The sequence below is a fragment of the Haemorhous mexicanus genome, chromosome 5, assembly GCF_027477595.1.
Source record: "Haemorhous mexicanus isolate bHaeMex1 chromosome 5, bHaeMex1.pri, whole genome shotgun sequence".
NCBI classification, from domain to species: domain Eukaryota; kingdom Metazoa; phylum Chordata; class Aves; order Passeriformes; family Fringillidae; genus Haemorhous; species Haemorhous mexicanus.
Window position 1 is genome coordinate 60,724,783 of NC_082345.1, and position 21,486 is coordinate 60,746,268.

Below are 21,486 nucleotides of genomic sequence, written 5' to 3' on the forward strand. Positions count from 1 at the left end.
CGAGGTGGGGTTTGGCCATTCCTGTCACCAACAGCTCCATTTCATCTTACAACTGCTCAGCAATGTAGTATTAAATTTCTTGCATTATTTATGCCTTTGTGTGGTATATTCATTGCAACGCCTGCCAGGAAAATTCTTCAGAGCCATGACTTTTCCCACAGCAATAAATTAAAAGGGATTCCATATCACAAGTTGATAACCACAGCAGTAGAACAAAACCACAATTTAACACACAAATCTTGAATCCTGCCATCGCTACTAGGGTCAAACAACTTCACAAGAGGAACAGGTGTTAAGAATGATTTTAAATGTTATGTTGTAAACTCTCAAAATAAACAGATCACAACCAATTTGAAAAATAACTTGAGAAATTGAAATAGCCTGAAAAACTGCAACAAAAATGTTCTAAAAATATATGTCAAGAAGCTGGCATCATTCATCTCACCTTTTGAAATGACTCAAGAATATTCTCATCCATTAAAAGTGAACAGATTTTTTAAAACACAAAATGCTTTTGGCATTCTGTACATGTGCAAGGCTTCAAATTACATTTGTACACAGCCTCCAACTGCCAACCTGTGTTGCGAATACTTCAGGCTTCAGTCCCAAAGTCTTCAGTCATCGATGCAGATATCATACAGAAAGATTTTTCTAATGAAGCAGGAGCTTTGACAACATAACACCAGCCACAGCAAGCTTTACTTGACAGGGAGCTGAATGATTGAAAAGCTTACTTCTTGAAAAAAAGTGTCAGTTGTGCAATTTCATGATCACTCATTTATCAGGCAATGTAAGCATTTTCAAATGTTCCTTTCATCTTTTGCTGCTCAGAAAGGGAACCAAGTGAAACATGGTCAGCAAATGAAGAGCAAAAAGAGGGATCCCACTGCACTGGGCAGATTGCAGCAATACAGATGGACATACAGTTCTCTCTCCTGCTGTTCCTCTAGAAAGGACATTAGGAAAAAATGTCACTGTACTGCATGCACGTGGAAAAGGTCATTACTACTGTGTGCTGCTCAACATTACCATTCATCAATGAACATGATGGAGAAACTACAGAACTTCTTACCTCCCTTCCTTCCTAAGCATTCCTGATCCCTAATGAGCTTTCCACATCCTTGTTCACTTCTAAAAAGAACATTTAGAAGTAATTTACTCATTTATGAATTACAGCTCAACATTTATTGGTGTCAGGACTTTTCCCCGCAGCTTCTGTATTTGCAGCAACTCTTCCTTTTGAAAGTCACCTGAAATGTCATCAGTTTACTTTCTTCAGCTAAACTTTAACTTTGGTTCCTGTGCCATTTTACCCCAGTTTCTATAAAAGTCACAGGTTCCTCACTTAAAAACTCCTCCTGTCCTTACTTCTTCTCCCATACCCTTGCATCTCCTCTATTTCCAGCTCTCAAAAGACAGCAACAAACACTTTCAAATTTGCACCAACTCTTATACAGTGGTATCCTGTTATCCTCTACCAGCCACACATCAGATGGTTATACCATATATATATTGAGCATTTCAGCTGAAATCTGTCATTCAGACTGTGTTTCATTGAAGCTGAAGCCACATTTAGGTGGAAAGGAGGTGGTCATTAACAACGCATTCCAGCAGTGTGGAGGCACTGACACCAGCACTCCCAGGACAGAGCCAAGATGAGATCCCACCACTGTCAGCTGTCAGTCTTCAGGCTGGGTCTTCTTTTGACATGCTGGGATGTATTTTCAAAAGCAGCACAGCATCACTACTCCCCACGTTTCTTAGGCAAAAAAATCAATAAAATCTCACCAAGAACTAGACCTGTACAGCAGCCTTACTGCCATCAGGAGCACATGACAGTTGGCTTTGGCCCTTCTTGGTGCTTTTGTTTCATTTTTCTGGCAATGTCTTACTTGCCATCTGCCTGTTACTTCTTCCCCATGAAGAACCTGACCTTTACAAATCATCAGGTTAATGACAGCTCATTACTGCACCTGTGAATCAGGTTATAATTAGCCACTTCAGACAGATCTGTGACAGGAAGCTCAGAATTCATTGTTTGGGCTTTTACACCTACTGGGAAGTTCAATTGCAAAACGAGGTCATGTTGAACCATCCAGTTCATCAATACCACTGACAGAGGGAAGAAATTATCTTTCCAGGTTTCTAAACCACTCTTCATGCCAGAGATAATTTAAAAGGCTGAACAACATAAACAGTCCTCAGAACAACACTGTGTTCCTATGGGGGTTTCCTAACAGCAGCCTGAACCTAAGAAAACAAGCTGCATTAATTCCTCTTGGACACACTTTCCACCCAGAAAAAGGGTGTAACTGGTAACACCAACATATCCCCAACATGAAGCTAGGTCATCTTTTTGCAACTAGAGACTGCTGCCCTTTAAAGCACAGGCTGTTTGAAACAGATAAGAGAAACCTCAGACAGTGGAGGAGACAAACACAAACTGTCTTTTTTGTTTATCTCTCTTTTATTTTAATATATTGAGGTCAGGGAAGCATCAATATTAATGAATATTAGAGCTGTTCATGACCAGGACACATGTACCTCTCAAAAGCAACTAGCACACTCTGATGCAGTGCCCATTCAGTGCTGCCCCACAGAACAGCACCCAAGTGTTATTTAATTATTTAGTTGCAAGTATAACACAAAAGTTAAGGGAACCTTGACACTGAAGACCATTTCCCTAAAATGAATATTTTTTTAAATGCATATTAGGCCCTGAATACAGCTGCAAGTTGAGATGTCTGTGAATCAACAGACTCCCTCAAAAAACTGGATGCAAACCAGAACTGCTGGACTGCAGTCACTGCCATGATGTTCTCAGACATATTCAAAGCAATTTTCCCACAGGCTAACTCCAAGTTCACAGGAAACCCACCACCAGTTTTTCAACCACTGTTGTAGAAGACATTCAAGGCTGTTAACACTTTTCCTACTGCTCAAAGCAACCTGAATATTTGTGTACTTCCATCAAAAGCACATTCCAACCTCATACATGCAAAAAAGAAGCAGGTATTTTCTTAGCCCAGTTTAAAAACATATCTTTCAGGTATGCATGGCTTCTTACCCTGAAGAGCTCTTAAAAAACCAAGTTAAATAATTTTCATGTTTTCCATCTTCTTCCATTAAAATACACCAAACATTTCAGAAGCCCTTGCTATTCACAACTACAACGCAGGAACAGTGATTTATGCAGAAGCATTGTCTATTTGGTCCTTGTAAAAACAGTTCACAATGGTACTAATAACAAGGTGTGCTGCATAAGTCACAAGCTGCTGTTAAGTGGTGTTGCAAAACTTTTTGTTAGTTTTCTTTTCTGCGTGACTCACAATTTAGAAATATGGCAGTTACAGCTCACACAAACTATTCCAGATTATTTATGCATCATTCTGCTTGCAGTATTTCATAAGCTTCAGCTGCCATATCAAATGCTGGGATGTTCTGAACTGTATCTGTGGAAAACTTCAGCTGAGGCCACTATATTTCTGAATAATTAGATATACAAACAATAAACACCATGACAAACAAAAGCACCAAGAATCCTCTTCTTCCACTCTACCCTCTTCCCTGTGCACAACTGTGACATCAACAAAGGAAGCCCATCTTCTTCACTAGAAAAAAAAATCTAGATTTTGTATTTGTTTTCTCCTTGTCGATCATTTTTCACCATGTTTTATATTGATATGTGTATTATCTGCCTCACAAATAGTTTTGAATACTGAAACTTTTAAAATAATTTCTTTCTTATACCACAGCACAGTTTGATTTTCATTAGCATTAGTTTACTTCTGCAAGCAAAAAGAACAGTACATGCAAACCCCAGCCTTCAACTAAGTACCACAAAGCTGCTCCCTCCCCTACCAGGGGACATATGAATATCTATTTTAAAACTGCTAACAATAACCTCAGAAGCAGGGTGAATTTGTCATAACCAGACAGAATTTGCTGCAGTTACTTTGCTTAATAAAATTAAATTTCCATCAGGCATAAATATGGGCTATTACATATTTGACTATGTAAGCCAACATTTCCCCTACAGTTCTAATAAAAGTATTTTTAAATGTCCACAATGACATGCAAAATATAGTAAGCAGTGAAGAATTTCACACAATGAAGCACAAGTTAAGCAAAAGTCATGGACAAACAAATTGTTCTCCTCTGGGTAGAAACCAAAAAAATTTCAAAGTTTTATTTTGTTATCACCTTATGCATCCTGCCTGTTACAAAGAGATTGAAATAGTAGTGAGACCAGTCAGAGAAACACTTGGTAGAGAGGATAATAGGCTGAATGTAATCCCCAAGTGCAATACCCAAGCTGACAGGACTAATGTAATCCTTAGGATATCTAAATAGCCCTCAGGGAGCCATGTCATCCTACCTTAATTTAGCAATGTCACTCCTGCTAGAGGTTTGCTGTTGTTCGCCACCCAACAAGGTACAGATGTCAACACAAATATTGATAAACAAAGACCTTCCATCTCTTTTCTCTGTAAAACCTGTGCTGGTAAGCTGCAGTGGGCCCGATGTGACTCTGAGGGGATGATAAACTCCACTGTGCAGAAGAAGAGAGCTCCTCATGCTCCCCCAGGACCCGCAGGCACGAGGAGATCCCTGTATCCCTTCTCCGTGCAGGGCCCGGAGCCCAGGCACAGCTGCCCTCGGGACAAGGCTGAAGGCCTGCGCCGGCTCTAAAGACAAGCACCTGGAATTTGCATCTCAAGGAACTTCTTCAAGGCAGCAAGTCACAGGTGAGAAATTATCCTTTCCTGAAGCATCAGTTTCATCTCCCAAGAGCAGGGAACAAGGCTCAGTGCTCTGTACAGCTGTCACTGTGCCAGCAGATAGCCTCAGCACGCAACAGGCCCAAGCTGCTCCTCTGCAGCTGTCCACTCGAACAGGCAATGCCAGTCCAGACACAGCCAGACCAGCACAGGCAATAAAAATGCACTCTCACATCCCAGCTGTAAGAGCAACTTTAAAATGTCACTCAAAAAAAGTCCAGATCAGAGCAGTCTGAGCCACCTTCCCACTGCACAGCTGTGGTGCTGGCTTGGGAACCAGGCTTCGGGAGCCCCTTCTAAGCTGGCTAAGCACAGGTCAAAGGCTTCACATAGACCAACCCTGCACAGAACCAGGGATTTTGGAAAACCATCACCGTGAAATACCACCTGAAAAAATCCCATTGTAGTGGGTACTGAGAATAAGAGGGAAGGCCTAATCTATCTTTTATCTAAAGCCTTGGTGCACCAACACTCTGAATACTGTTCAAACTCTTAAAACAATTAAAGAATGGCAACTGAATTGATGAAGGGGATGGAGTACTCTTAAAGAAGGTGGAAAAGCTGGAACTCTAGTCTGGAGAGAACGTAAGAGGAGAAAGAACTCATTAAGGATGGCAAATAAACTGAATGCTGAACAGTAATTCACCAAATCTTACAAATCTGTAACTACAGGGCACTTCTTGAAACTACTATAAAATCTGTTAAAAAGGAAAGGAAATAAAATGCTTCTTTAAGATTTAAGAGGGGACTTCTGTAATGTGTTGTCTTCATAGTTTCCAGAAGAAGACAGCTCCAGCAATGAACAGTGTTAAATAAATTCATGAATAACAGGTCTGCCAACAGAGACTGAAGTGAAAGACTGCAATGTACCTTCTGACACCCATAAATGAAGTGTGTGTGTATGCTTACAGTGAGTGGTTGAGGAACAGGGGCTGTTTAGCCTGGAGAAAAGGAGGCTCAGGGGAGATCACACTGCTGTCTACAACTGCCTGAAAGGAGGTTGTAGCCAGGTGGGGGTCAGCCTCTTCTCCCAGGTAACAAGCTATAGGACAAGAAGAAATGACCTCAAGTTGCACCAGGGAGTTTTAGACTTGGTATTAGGAAAAATTCCTTCACCAAAAGGGTTCTCTAGTACTGGAACAGGCCACCAAGGGATGTGGTTGAGTCACCATCCCTGGAGGAATTTAAGAGACATGTAGATGTGGCTCTGGACTGCATGGTTTAGTGGTGGCCTCGGCAGTGCTGGGTTAATGGTTGGACTTGATGGTCTTAAAGGTCTTTTCCAAACTAAATAATTCTATGATTCCATGGGAGGAGCAGGCAGACAGAGAACAGAAAAGTAGGCCCACATGTTTCCTATAAATAGCTCCTACTTCCATTGCTACCAGTGGATGTGGACTGGCCTGAGAGGGAAGGTATTTTTACACCTGAGTACAGAACAAAGTGGGAGGCTGGAAAGAATTTGCATGGCACTGGGACACCACATATCCAAGCAAAAAATTTTGCCTGTCTGCTCTTGCTTGTCACCTCTAAGTAAGTGGCAGTGCTTAGCACGTGATCACCAACTCAGCCTGCACTGTGTGCTGATGACAGCACCTGGTGGTGAGCCACAGATCCTGCTGCTCAGCCCAGTTATCTCAGCTGCTGCTGGGGAAGATACAACAGCAGTTACGTACACAAGGGGTCTAGAACAACCAAGCCTCCAAGCAACTGCTGTGGTCTGAAGATCTGTGTAGCTAAGCAGAGCAAGGAGAGACAACATCAACGTGATGCTCTGCGTCATCAAGATGGATGCCCCTGAGGCTGAAAGGAGCATGGGGAGGTGTTTCCATCTGTCACTGCAGTGTCAAGAAAGGCTCAAATTTCAGTTACTCACATGCATTTAGGGCTTTGCTGTGGCACTGGGACATCCTTGCTGCTGCTAGAGTAAGAATAACAAAGACTGGGCAGTCTGGAGAATACACAGGTTTTGGGAAGGATAAGCATATGCAATGGCTTGGCAAAAGCTCTGGCATTCAGTAGCTCCAGGCAGGCAAGATCCCAGAGGGAGAGCATCAGAAGAGGTGAAATGAAAAATATCTCAACCAGAAAGTGTCATGGCACTTCTACAGCTACAGCAGTATGTATGGCCAAGGAACTCATATGTACATGGATGTTAATTATGTCTTTTTACAGGACAACATAGACAGCTGCTCTCTTTGTGACCAGTAATTTATTTTAAGAGCACCTAGGCTGGAAACATTTGCTTTTACCAGCACTTCCCAGAGCCAGTCAGAGATCTCAAGTGGTTTTCAGCTCCATAGTGAAGATGTTTCTCTTACCTTGCTTTAAGTACTTCATTGACTCTTTGTTCTAGTTCTAATCTCCTCTGCCGTTCCTTTTCTAGCTCCTGCCTTAATGTTTCAGCATTTGTTTCTTCTCTCAGCTTCCTGAGCTCCTCCTCTGTTAATTAAAGAAGAAGAAGAAGAAGAAGATAAAGATTTAGTTACCCTGAAGTATTTCTATAAGAAATTTTAAAATCTAATTATGACAGATTCAGTGTGGGGGATTTATTTTTTAGCTATGTTATACCAAATGTGTTCACCAGAAAAAAAAAAAACAAGTATTCAAGGGCTAGACAGACTTCATAAAAAGCACACAGCTGTATCAAGTACAAAATGTTTCATTACAATTGTTAAGCAAGGAGGAAAATAACTCCAAAGTTTTCTTTTCAATATGCAAAATAAGCCCTTGGTACAAGCTATCTTTACTTAAACATGACATACTCTTGATTCTCCGAAGAAATAACCATCAGGAAAGGCTGTCTATTGCTAAATCCAGAGGTCATAACAGCAACAACAAAAAAAACTATCTGCTTTCTTCCCTCATGGGGAAGAGGAAAACACAAAACCATAAACTCAAAAGAAGTTATATGATGCCATAAAAACCCATGCCCATCAATTTCTGGCAGTAAGTCAGACGGTCCCTCTATGACCCTCAGCACATCATAATTTTAAGAAAGGGTTTTGAAACAAGAAACTAAGTTAAAATTTTTACACTTTTCCGAGGTTATTGTGTGCCCTACTAACTTCCATGTAATAATTATATCTATAAATATACTCACATATTTACTTATACAAACACATACACACTCTCACAACATTTTTCACAAAAAGTTAGTATCAAGTATGTATAAGGCTTTTTTGTGGCTAATTAGCCTTGCTTTTTGTCACTAGCAGTGTCCTTGCTCATGACCTTATTTTACTCTAGAGTTAAAATGGGGTCACTACTACTGACAATTTTTCCCAGATAGGCATACATGAGACATGGCAAAAATAAGATTGGGAATCTCTTTTTTTTTTTTTTCTTTTTAAATCAAAATTTACTTTACATTTTTTCTCCAGTATGTTTTTTAAGTTCAATCACAACAATCAATAGCAGAACAGCAGGTGTATTTCAAGTTTACAGCAAACCAGAAGAGAAACTACTTTCTATTTCCACTGCCATTACAAGTACAACGGGTTCAGGCTTTTTACATTGTTTTACAACACTGGAATACCATTTTATACCCTCCAGAGGGTTGTTACACAATGTCTTTTGTTTCTTCTCATGTACTGCCTTCTAAATCTTTGATAATCAGAGAATTTTGGTATGTGAGCCTCACTGACTCCAACCACCATGCTCCTTGAGAAGGTCAGAAGCCGTAGTGCAAACGTCCAGAGGAACTGAGGCACTCTCTGTGACCTGCAGGAAGCCCTGTGCAGGGTGTCCCATCACTTCATCTGCTGACTGTCTGCACTCCTGCAGTACAGTAGAAGCCTCAGAGTGCCAGAATTAGGAGAGATGGGAAGAAGATACATGAACCAAGGGGACACTATGGCTTCCACTGTGAGGCTACAGACTGAACTCCACCAAAAAGAAAGGAGTGCTGTTACCCATCTCCCACTGAGAGACAGTGACCCTGGGAAGAAGAGATGGAGCACAGAAACCCCCACGTCATCCTCCAGCAACTGAAACTGAGAATCCCCAAGGATGGGGTAGGGAAATGTCACTGGTGCAGAAGGTATTGTCTCTCCTGTAAAAAAATGGAAAGATTTGGATATAAGGGCAGACTTCTATACGGGGCTGTTCCTAATTACATATCCACAAGGAATTTTAAATCCAACAAGAAAACTAAATTTATAATTATTTTACCCTACTTTCAAGGGCTTGCCTTGTTCCAGAACAAGAGCCTGCACACAGCTGAGGGGAAACATCTGTTGCACTTCAAATGCACTGGAGCTTGCGCAATATCATGAAGACATCACAGAAAGTTCCAAAGCTTGATAGAGACGCTATCTTCTCAAGACCATTAAAGGAAAAAAATTCTTCATTACGCATTTTTTGTTTGATTAAAGAGGAAGTGACCATGCATTTTGTGTACATAAAAAACCACACACATTATAAATTAACCTCAATGTCCTTGAAAGTCAGATTTTCCAGCTTTCTTAATTCCAGCTGTTCTGATTGCACTACATCTTGTACTACTAAAACCAAAACAAAACCTCCAGAAATTGTACCTCTTGTCCTCCAAAGAGGACAAGCAGTGCCAAATATTCTTTATGGAAAGAGGCAGAGTTAAAGGGTACACAGTGAAAGAGGCAGAACTCCTATAAAACAAACAAAAAAAAAAATACAACATCCAATCCTTAAGGAATGTCATAGCATTACATTTCAGAGCATTTCCTAACCTTCCCATACATGACTGCAATTCAAATCCACCTCATCAAGTCCTTAAAGCAGTATTTGTTGCTACTTTGGCAGCAGTGTGGTCTGGCACTGTAAAACCTTCGTGTTCAGTTAGTTAAATACTCCTAAGTCTGCTAAGCAACAGAAGCCACAGAGAAGGGAAGGGGGGGAAGTACTTCCTTGCTCTCTCCCCTGAAATAATCGACCATTTGGCCAAGTTGATCTACACTTTTAAAGCAAATTTCTCTGTCCCTGAAGAGTCCAACTGCAGAATGACTGAAGCTGGCTACAAAGAGCAGAGGTCACAGATCCCTGAGAAGAATACATAAGAATATTTCACCATGGTATCTATCTACTGAGTTTTACAGATCAGTACCCTCCATGATGATGAGAATGGAGGGATCCTTGGATTTCATCTTCAGTCTGTCAAAATTCAAACATCCTCTCCCCTCTGCACACACACAAAATGATAAAACATCAAGCTTCAAGGTTCCAGATTATTCAGTTTCCATAATTTCCTTCCCAGGCACATCCATCATGGCTCACTATCTCCTCCAAGGAAAGAAACATTAAAATATTGCTGGAGGCTCAGTGCATGTCTTAGCTGGACACTCAGGTGAATGAGGTCAGCCATAAAGGTGACCTGGTTAGAGGGGGGAAATTACCAAAAGAAGAAAGTGTCTGATGAAATACTGACAGGGAAAATGCTGGTATGCCTGGGAACTAGACCTGGCAAGCAGAAGCAGTGTTGAGAAGTGTAGCTGGCCTCTCTGAAATGCACAGCCTGGTACCTAGAAACCTGAGACACCCTGAGATACCATTGATACGCACAAAAACAAGGAGCCACAACAGCCACTTATTCTGAAAAGGTGAAAAGTAGTCTGAAAACAGGGAAAACATCCTGAGGAAGTAAGACTTGGTTATTGCCATTGGCTGTTTAATCTGCAGGAAAAAGAAAACAGTCTAGAAAAATAACAATTGGCATGAGAGAACAGAAAACAACATCTGCTGGCTATTCTGGGTGAAATACAGAAATTAACAGCATCTATTGGCTGCTGAAGTGGCAATGTCCTACACTTCTTATTTCTCTCTGATATGACTTAACTTTTATCCAAAACTTCTCTCTCCAAGAACTTTGCATGCTGCACATACTTTTCCTTTCCTAAACAGGATGAACCCTTCACACAAACTTTCTAAGAGATCTTGGACCCTCACCCAGGACAGCTTCTCCAACATCTGGGATGGTTTGGCCCATTCTGATATCTGTCCAATAAGATGAACACTGGTATTAATGTAAACCATATATAAATAATATAAATATAATATAACATATAAATATAATAATGTAAATAATCCACTATAATTACATTTTCTGTGGTTTTACTGGAAAGTTTGCTTCATTAATGAAAAGTTTGCAGTAGCCTGTAACAGTATATACATACTTGGTTGCTGCCATATTACTGATTGTTCCCAGGAATTTATAATAGCTCAATATATACTTTTATACATACACACACACACATATATATATATATATTTGAGTTATAAATCATACATATAGTTGCTAGCCATGATTTTTGTCACAATTCGTAATGAAGCAGAGAATTTAGAGTCAAAAACCTCCATGCCCTTGAGTCTTAGAGAATCCTATGAACTCAGTCACAACCTCTAAATACCTACACACTGGGTAACTCTAGGTTTTGACAGCAAGTCTGACTCTGAAAAAAATGCTTTAGAAGCTCTCTAGCAAAGTCAACTCATGTAGAAAAGCAGAACAATATCTGGATGCTACTGCTCTTTTATAATGAGCTATAAAAGTCTTTCAGACAAGGCAACAGTGGTGTTTCAATGATAGTAATCATTACACTTCTTATTGCATTGTAAACCCTAGGAGAATTGACCCCATAGTAAAGACCATAATCAGTGATGTATCTCACAGGTTACCAAAAAAACTTATACATTTCAGTTTTTCTACAGCATTTTATCCTCTATGAAGTGTAATGGAACTGCTGCACCTGAACTCTAAGGATTTGACAACTCAAATTGAAAGACTTAGCATTTCAAAAAGTTTAGCTGAATACCAAGTAACTGCTAAAAGACAGCAGCACCCAGTGTTTTGTGGCATCATCTTACAGCATCAGCCACTACAACAAATGAAAATTTTCAGTTTGCTCCTCAGAATACTTATCTGTAAGAAACGTTCTGATAAAAAGCACTTTAATACCCAAGTATTTAGTATTCAGTATTTAGTTCTGCTGAGACTGAACAGAATGTGAGTAGTGTTTAGAAAAGAAGGATGATACATCAGCCTAGAAAGGCGTGGCAGAACGTTGGATTTCTAATTCAAAACTGCTTGTGCAGTAAAGCGGATGTTTCCCTTAATCCCAGGATTGAAGGTAGATTAGGGAGCCTCCTCGTAGCTGTTTTATATAATACTATTTCTTCCCAGACCTACAGGTATGTTGCAACGTCCCCCTCTGGGACAAAGTGACCAAAAATTTATTTCAGAGCAGAGCTAGAGACTGCCAGTCACTGTTTCTATCGACCTGAATTCAGTCTAGTGTCAAATCTAAGGAATTTAATCTGAGTTAAAAACTAGAAAGAGCAAAAAGCATGAGTGCAACCCTGTCATATTTACATGGGGAAACACCAGTACTTAACAGGACAAAAATAACACTTCTACATCTATGTTAATCATGGTAAATCTCCTTACAACCCTTTGAACATTTCTAGAGTTCAAGTATATTATTTAATTGTTACTAAACACATTAAATCCCAACCACACACTTTCAATCTGGATCTCACCAGTTGTGCTGATGGAGCTGTCTTCAGGGCAGGCAGCTTCCACCCCTGCCAGACTCCCAATTCCTACAGAAAGCTAATATGTTAACTTTGTCCCAAGTAAACCCACTATATGACACTACTAACAAAGTGTCAGGAGTGAAAACATCAGATTTTTTAATCATCATAGACACTGAAGAGCTTTTAGTCTTCACCATTAAAACCAGCAGCAGATGTGCTGTGAAAGACATGGAACAGCTCCCTCAATTATGATAAAGCAAGCAAGAAAGAATATTGTCTGACCAACAAGCAGTGATGGAGGAAGAACCTGCAATGGAATTCCCTAACCTGTTTTTTTCCTGCTTACACTAACTCTGGAATTTACATACCCCTCTGAAGACATGGTCACAATTCATAGCTATAACTAGACAGAGCTTAACTGTGCATTATTCGTTACCTGTTCTTCTGATCCATGATTCTCCTTCTCCAGGGCATGTGTTTTTTCCACCAGCGACTTGAGAACCATGGAGATTGCCAAAGAACTTATCATAAATCTACCCAAAAAATTTCAGTAAAACATTACCTTTGATCCCAGACATTGTGAGATATTCTACTTTGCATGCCAGATGCTTGGCAAAGTGCTTATTTAAGCCATCACTCTAGCAGCTCCACTTCATTACCTGTCCTTTCTTCTTTAAGTCACCTCTTAAGGTCATGTCATCTTTCATGCTTGGATTTCTACACTTCACTTGGGAATCTCAAAGCTCACTGCTTAGGAGGATTACTCCAAGGATTTTATGAAGGAAGAGCCTAAAAACATCCTTTGTCAAAATGGATACCAGTATTTTTGTTCTCCACAGCTGTTCCACAGGTGAACAATAACTGGTCTGGAAGAACACCTTTTTATTTTTTTTTTTTTTTTTTTTAACACCTTGATTTGTCAATTTAATGGCTCTCCCTTGTGGTCAGGCCTCTTGCTTGTTTGCATGAATCTTTCACACAGCAAAGAAAGATTTTCTAATAGGAATATTGGTGTTATAAAAAGCCAAAAGGCAGACAGAATCATTAAAGATTAAGTATCTTTACTGAGTGCATATCCTTCCCTCCTCTCTGCCCGTTTTATATAGGCATGTTAGTAGAGTGGAGAAGTGAAACAGATAAATATAAACCCCTCATTTTCAATACCACCTTTCTCCAGCTAAGTCTGCACACACCAAAACAAAAAGTGACCTGTCATTTTCAGAACCAGTCATACTAATTTCCCTTTAAAAACTTTAACGCAGTTTGGCAGTTAAACAATCACTTTTTGCTCTGTTTTGTTTTCATCATTCCTTTGTGCTTCCTTTTGCTCTTCCAAAGACAGAGCTCCTGCCGCAGTACTTACACTAAGCAGAGCTTTAGAGGACCAGTTTTTGAGCCTCTTTGCATATGCCTACAGGACAGGGAGCAGCGTGTTGACAGGACTCCTGCTCTGCAGATAAGAAATAAGCCAACTCCGATCCAGAGACAGCAGAGGGAAGGCAGAGTCTGAGCCATCATCCTCTCTCAGTCAGCTAATATTCACTGGTACTCTTCTTCTCACCGAACAGCAGGAGTTTCATATAAAGTGCTCTCTTTCATGTGATGAGGAAGACTGATTTACAAAACACATCATATTTGATGAAGTCTTCTTCCTCTGTGCAAGCTGTTCCAGCCTCCTCTCTCACCATTCCTGTTATGTCCTACTTGGAGTGGGTGACGTTAGAAATAACTAAGATGCCATTGCTGCGGTTTGCACAAAATCATTATGCTAACTACCAATTATTAACTTTACATTTACATTTAATGCTTTTAGTGGAGCTTTATCATGTTGTGATAGACACAGACCTGGATCATTTCTCCTTCGTTACAGAACAATTTTAAACTACACTTCCTGAAAATATAGCTTACTGAAACAGACCCCCTTCTCAAAACATCAAGTGGAAAGTTTTGTATTGCTAGATACACTTAAAAGTTCAGCTTAAAAGCCATGAAAAATACTGCTCCTCTATGAATTTTCAGAAATTTCAGAGAATAAAAATGCCAGAAGTGTTGCAAAACCCACCTAAAATAAACAGAGCTGCAAAAATGTTGTCATTATTGCAGGAATGGTTTTCACTCTGTGGTTTTGGCAGAAGTGAAACAGTCTATAAATGCTGAAATAATGTCTGGCTTAGGAATAGCAGCAGGCTCTTCCAAGGCTTTTGTGTTACTAAGCTGAGCAGGGAAATGCAGGTTCCACATGGAGCTCCCAAAATCTCTGTCCCAGTTACACAAAAGGGAGAGGCACAACAGTGCTGACCATTGCCCTGCCTGGGTTTTCACACCAGCTCTGCAATTAATGAAGCCAAGCTGGGCACACACACAAAAAAAGGCAGAAACAGGCACAGCCCACGCACATAACACAGTGTGTAGGTGGGATCTGCTCAAGGCTCCACAGCAGCTCCAACAATACATCCCTCTGAGCACTGTGCTGCATTTTGTGTGGTCCATCAGTCATGAAAAGGCAGTGTGACAATACGAGACCCTGCAGCATTTGGGCATCTTCATGGACAGCACCACCACCTACATCACCAAGTGCATGCTTTGTACAATGACAAGGGTAGATTGCACAAGCCAGGCTCACACCAAGGATCAGCCCTGAACTCCAGCCTGCTGCTGTACTGGGATGGAGTCACATCCTTTCCCTCTACCCTGGTCTGAGGAGCCTCATGCTCTTGGAAGCCAAGCTGAGAGCAAGCAAAAGCCCTATCTGTCTCTTTCACCAGTCAGAGCAGAGTCCTTGAAGTCCTTGCTCACAACTGTGCCCTCCAACAACATTGCCAGGAAAATGAAGTCAGAGTTTTGGAGTTGGTTTTTTTTTTTTCCCCCAGGAAGGCTAGAAATGAACTTAACATACATATTGAGTATCTCTGGGTATAAGCAAAATCTTTCCTACTCCTCTTAAGAAACTTTCTGCAATTTTTGAGAAGTCTCCCAGTCAGAAGTCAGACCTAGAAAAACTTTAAAATTTGTCAGGAAGCAAATGACAGCAGCTCTAGTAAAGAGACAGCATTATAGCAAAGCCTGGACTCACATATTTTTACTGCGTCATCTCTGAGTGCCCAGGATAAACATTAAAGATTTCCCAAAAGTCACCGTAGGCAAACCAGTCTTCATCAGAGGAAGTCTACAATCTCAAAAGAGACATGTAAATCTCCCAAGGACACATATTTAGTGCTAAGGAGTCCAGGATTTTACACTGAAAGAAAGGAAATTTAGAGGAAGGAGTAAAGGATGTGAGAAACCCAGGGTAAGCTCCAATGCCAGAGCACCTTCAGCACTCACCAGCATCAGCACACTCTATTTCAGAGCCCATGGTGCAGCATCAGGATCACTTGGCCAAGGGCTGACCATGTAGCAAGGAATGCCCCACAGCTGGTATTTGGGTCTCTCAGATAAACACAGCAGCTGCTTATTCTCTTGCCAGGGTCTCCACCTGCTATGTAAATCAGCTCAAATCAGCTCTAGATTCTGCTTCAAAATTTCTAAACCTAAGGTTCAGATTACAGACTGCTAAGTCAGTAAGAAAACAGCAAAACCAATGCAGTGAATCTATTCTTCTGCTCTTCTCTAGCTCTGCTACTGCAGCTGGTGTGACCCTCATATCAGGAGAAATTAAACCAAAAGGTATTCTGACACAGCTGGAAATTGGGCAGCTTCACTGTCTCTTTGTTGCATAGAATGACTGGGACTATTTGAGGAGGTATAAGCATTTCTGCACAGAACTGGACTTTTCAGCATAGGCCTTTTGCTGGTCAGCACACGCTTGGCCTCTGAGGTTTAACACTTTCTAACTTGTCAGTTCTGCCTGAGAATCATGTATGGTTTTCTAGAACTCTACTTCCATGAGGTCAGAATTCTTCTAGGTTGTTCTTAGAAAGAATCATCACATCATTTATAACAGAAAGTGTGAGCCAGAGAAAATACTGTGGAGTTAGTCACATAAATGGTTCAAAAAGGCACGAGGATGAACAGTGTGCCAGAGCAGAAATTTCAATGGGAAAGCAACATAATCCCAGCTTCTTCTGTCATGTGGTATAAACATCATGACTGAGACCACTGATTTGGTGAGACCCTAAAGTCTCCTGCCACAGACTGCTGTATGGCGTGGAATGCAAAAACCCCTGTGGGAAAAGATTATATTTCCTTCTAGTACTCCTCATCCTCATGTGAGGTTCCTTTGATTTACCAGTTCATGACTAACCCTCTTCGCTAAGAGTCACCTGGTTTATTCACTCTCAGCTGTTGCTACCAACTCCTCTTTCCTGAGCTACTGAATTCCGCATTGCAAAAGGCTTCAACACCCTTGAATTAGAATTAGCTAATACTTCATGTAAGTCACAGGATGCATGTGTGCTCACAAAGCACCTTGTGGCACCAGGACAAGAGCACTGCTATCTCCAAAACTGCCCTCTATAAGCAGGCACAGGAAGTAACAGGAAGCAAGGTGTTTACCTCAAACAGAAAAAGGTACAAAAGCAGAAAGATTGTTTTGTTGGTTGTTTTGTCTTTCATATACAACAGCAGCAAGTACAATTTTATTTTTTATTAAGATACAACCAGGTTTTAAAATGGAAACACTAAAATCACTACTAATCTTAGCATATCAATCTAACTGCCCTGGGTCAGTAGTTGCCTTCCCAAACTGAGCCCTCAACTAGCCCAAGGCAGTATTCTCTTGTATTAAAAACAAGGTTATAATAACAGGAAGTCCTTTAGAAATAAATTATTCTGATTGTCCCAGCTCCAAGACTAAGCTTTTTCCAACCACATGCACTGGAAACTCCAGCAGACTAAGCCCTTTGCACTCTTCATTCAGCTGGTGTTCCAAGACTTTTTCTGAAGGAACCCACACCAATACCACAAACCCAACAGGCACATTTTCAGCATTCCTATAATAAGGCTCAGAGTGAGCCATTAGATCAAAGAGATTAAGACCATTCCCACACAGACAGGAAAAGCAACTTTAGCCCCTTTAGCTGGGAGAATCAGATGATCCCTCCCCCTTGCTTAAGATATTATCTAAGATCCCATTCTCCACGTGCCTCACCCTCCTGTCAATCCACAGCTTAAACCCCTTGCATTTCCAGACACATTTGATTTGCATTTACAGCTCTGCACACACTAAGCAATTCCTCTCCATCTTCACATCTCTGGGTGTTTAGATTACCTCTTTGCTAAAGAAGGCATTCATTCATCTGGCATCTCAGATGAAGATATTTCCCCCTTAGAGACAACAGCTTGTCTCCATATTTACTTGCTCTGGATTTCCCCTGCAGCTTGTAGAGGCTACAGTTAGGTTTGGGATGTGTTTCACTGAATGTACTACTCAGCCAAACTGCACCCATGGCTTGTGCCTACTAACAGTTGAATGGAGTTTAGAGAAAAACTTTAGCCAGGCACCTCAAATTACAGACCCACATTGACCTGCAGCAGTGTAATGTATGTGTACATTACACATGACGTAGAGCTGAGAGGAAATCTCTCCTCCTTAAATCTCCTGGCTGATGACACCAATACAAATAAAAGTATAGAAGAGACAAAATAAAAGTCAGAATCAAGCTGATAACAAGTAGAATCACAGCACATTAAAAAGCAAATGCATTAAACTTTAGATATTTCCCTCACTAACTAGCAATTGCTTTGATTTTTGCATGCCCAGCTGGAGGAAATGGAGTACGTGGATATGGCAAACAGTTTATGCAAAACTACAATCATAGCAATGTGTCCTTAAGGGATTCCATAATTAAAAATAGTATGGAGATACTGCAGAGCAACTAGCCTTCCTAAAAACACCTACTGCAGCAATAGGATTTTAAAAAAATAATGGCCAGGCTTTCTTCCAAGGGCAAACTGAAGTGAACCAACTGCACATTTCAAGAATGTTTTTCTGCAGACCATTAGTTCACTTTTGGGAAGAAAACAATAATGAAGCATTTCTAGTATCAAAAATTCCAAACTAACTCAAAAGAGAAGGAAAAAGGAAAGCTAAGAACTCAGGAGCCATACACAAAAGCTGAACTCGTACTTCACTCCAACTGACAAACATGGTGACCTATTTCATCCCAAAATTTTGAATGGAAAATGGCCAAATAAGGGATAAGCTTTATTTTACTTATTTCTCAACCAGTCTATGATTCTTACTCTTGTTTTTATGTACAGAGTTACAACCAATTTGTCAGGACAACACTGTTATTTCAGCTACAGCTAACATCAGGCTCTGGTGAAGAGGTGAGGGCTGGAGACACCCCTGGCTGACTCAAGGCACCCAGCTAAACCACCCCACTGGCCTGAACCCCGAAACATCTGCTCACAGTTTACACAAAGGGATAAACTTTATCCTCCTTATCCTTCATCTTGGAGTTCACTACAATGGTCTGTGCAAAGGAAAAATGATTCAGCTACAAATAACAGTTAATCAGAAGGTTTTCAAATTACAGCAGGAACCTGAAGACTACCAATATTCACAAACCTGTGTGACCCATTTAGTTACTGTAAGAACATACTACGAAGGAGAATGAATTCACTGGCCATGGAAGTGCCTGGGAGCCCGACCACATTTGTACATCAAAAAGCACATCCTACTTCAAATCAGAAATCAGTTCTGCTAAGTCCTGCTGCTTCTGATGCACATTAGATTGCACCGAGAAATCGCATGCGTCCAACCTAGCCTAAAAACAGCTGTGTAACAGGAGCTTAAGCAATGTATCTTTGGGGATGGAAGGAGGAATACATGGTAACTCTCTACCAAATAGTTAAATAACATTCAAGTAAATCACTGAAACTAACAAGGCAAGTCAAACAGATCTTTCAGTTTTTGCCTGACATTCCAACCCTGATACCTCTTCCAGGTATCGGTGGAAGTTGACAGCAGCTTGTTAGGAATTCCTGCCCAGTCTCCTTTATCAGGCTGGGGGGAAAACATATCAAAGAAATATTGCCAAGCAAAAAACAAGTCACAGAAAATTAATGACAAATCCTTGAGAACATGCTGAAGATAAAAACCTAAGTCTTGTCATTGGATTATAGCCTAGAAATTGAAAAGAATCTATAGTCTTGTTATTTCTACTCCTTAGAAAATATCTGACAAGCTTTGAACACATAAAAACAACCCTCATACTCTGAAGTTCAAAACCAAAATATTAAAATGGCCATTTTGGGAAGCAACTGAGCAAGAATTCTCATTCGTTTATTACATAGATCTCTACTTGTATCAAGTTATTTTGTTTTCTGTTTTTCTATTTTTAACTATCCTGACTTAAAAATCAACAGTTCATACCTGCTGAGATAAAACCCCCAAAATCTTGCAGCTGCCTCCAGCCATGAATGACAACTTTTTTTCATTATACACATATATGTACACATATACAAGCATAAACCCAAAAAAACCAGCACTTTAAATTTCTAGACACTCTTCTCTGTATTTCTTACACCACTTAGCAATAATACACATCATGTTAAGAGACACGTGTTTTAAGGTGCATTATGTGTTGAAACAGCTGCCACGAAAATGAACTGGTCTCCCCTTTAAAAATGTCTTCTTAGCAATTACTACTAGAAAGAAAAACATCTATTGCAGGCACATTAAGGTTGACTTAGTTCTAAGACAACCTGTAGATGTCAACATCAAGACTTCAACTACGCAGCTTCTGTCACATAGTGAGTACGTTGTGAGGAATGCAATGAGGAAAAAAATACCCAAGTGACCCAGAAACCCTGGGAATGCTTTAAAGTTCTTCTTAGGGAAACATAAAGCCATGTACTATCTGCACATCAGTACATCTCAAAATTCTGATGCCAACTCCTACAGTTAGAGAAACATTATTTGAGAAGGCCTAAACTCTTCCCCTCCACAGAGCATTTTATACTTACGTAAAAAGTGTTTTTCCAGTAAGGCTATTTCCAGGTGACCTTTGATCTCATTCAGTCTGTCAGACTCTGTTCTGTTAAAATCCTGGACTCCTGAAGCCATGATGATGGTCCCTGGACCAGCCTATAAGAAAGCCAGAACATACTGAAAGTTCAGAAGGATTTTCTTTGTGTGTGTGTGTGTGTGTGTGTGTGTGTGTGTGCGCGCTCGCGCGATTGAAATACATCAACTGATTTCTGGGGCAGTAAAGAAACAAGCATGGGAGAAACATGCTAATCAAATGTGAGTTTACAGAACACACTTCTGCAAACCTTGGCAAGGCACAGAAAACAAGTATTTCCCACCACCACCCTCACTAGTTCTACTGCATCATCATTTAACCCTTCTTCTGCTGAGTGAAAAGCCATATTTATACCACCCCACTCCCCTTCCCATAGAATGAATGGTCAATACTACACACTTTAAACATAAAATTGTGAAGCTGGCAAAAGTAATACTTTTCTAGATAATTAATGAGCTACTGGGAAACACATATTGTATATTTCACATCCATCTATGGAATGTGTAATTTTCAAGATCACAGTCTCTGAGCAAGGAAGGGGTTCTCCACTCCCCCACAACAGTAACTCTCCCAGTTACTCCAGAAGGATGTTGTTGGTGCCCAGGAGCTCACCCTGGCAGGCTAGGAGAGTGGGAAATCAGAATATTGCATGCCTCAACAGATTTACCAGCACCCCCAGAATGAACTCAACAGAAAATACTGAAAATACTGCAGAAAGCAGGAATTAAAAAGCGCTTTGATTAGTTAGTGAGACCACTGACAACCACCACCTCCATGAATTAAACACAGAAAAACCCCAAGCCCACAGAGCAGAAGGCAGGTGATGCCTTCTTTCTCTCCTAAAGTGGGCATTTTCAGACAGCAGGGAAAAGAGTGGGTGAGGGCATCTCCTGGGTAATGGTTGCTCAGTGCTTGTGTACAGTCCACATCAGGTATAAAAATCTGTCAATGAGAATTACAGGAGTTGCTCTAGCAGCTTATCCTCAAAACCAAAGAGATAAATTACAAAAGCCTACATCTCAAAAATTATCTCAAGACAAAAAGGAATTTATTTACGTATTCTGACTATTCCCCACTCCTTGTCTGAACCCTGAAAACATGCAGGAACTGTATTCCTTTCAAACACCAGCTTGCATGCATTTAACCATGACAGCTTAAATTACATACATATATAAATTCAAGTAATCTACAGAAGACATTAAATAAGACATTTTCTATGTTTTAGG

At 40.5% G+C, this 21,486-nt stretch overlaps 1 protein-coding gene across 5 annotated transcripts in view; it reads right to left on the reverse strand.

Annotated features, from left to right (window-relative positions):
• Positions 1-21,486, reverse strand: part of GRAMD4 (GRAM domain containing 4) — a 75,488-nt gene that overhangs the window by 22,965 nt on the left and 31,037 nt on the right. For 4 of the 5 annotated variants that reach the window (XM_059847291.1, XM_059847293.1, XM_059847289.1 and 1 more), the window contains exons 3-4: positions 20,202-20,322; positions 7,103-7,223 (exon numbers count right to left, since the gene is read on the reverse strand). In XM_059847291.1, coding sequence (XP_059703274.1) covers positions 7,103-7,223; positions 20,202-20,322 — 242 coding nt within the window. Of the gene's footprint in view, positions 1-7,102; positions 7,224-15,614; positions 15,736-20,201; positions 20,323-21,486 lie in introns of those variants that run through there. The other variant, XM_059847294.1, reaches the window with a different exon arrangement.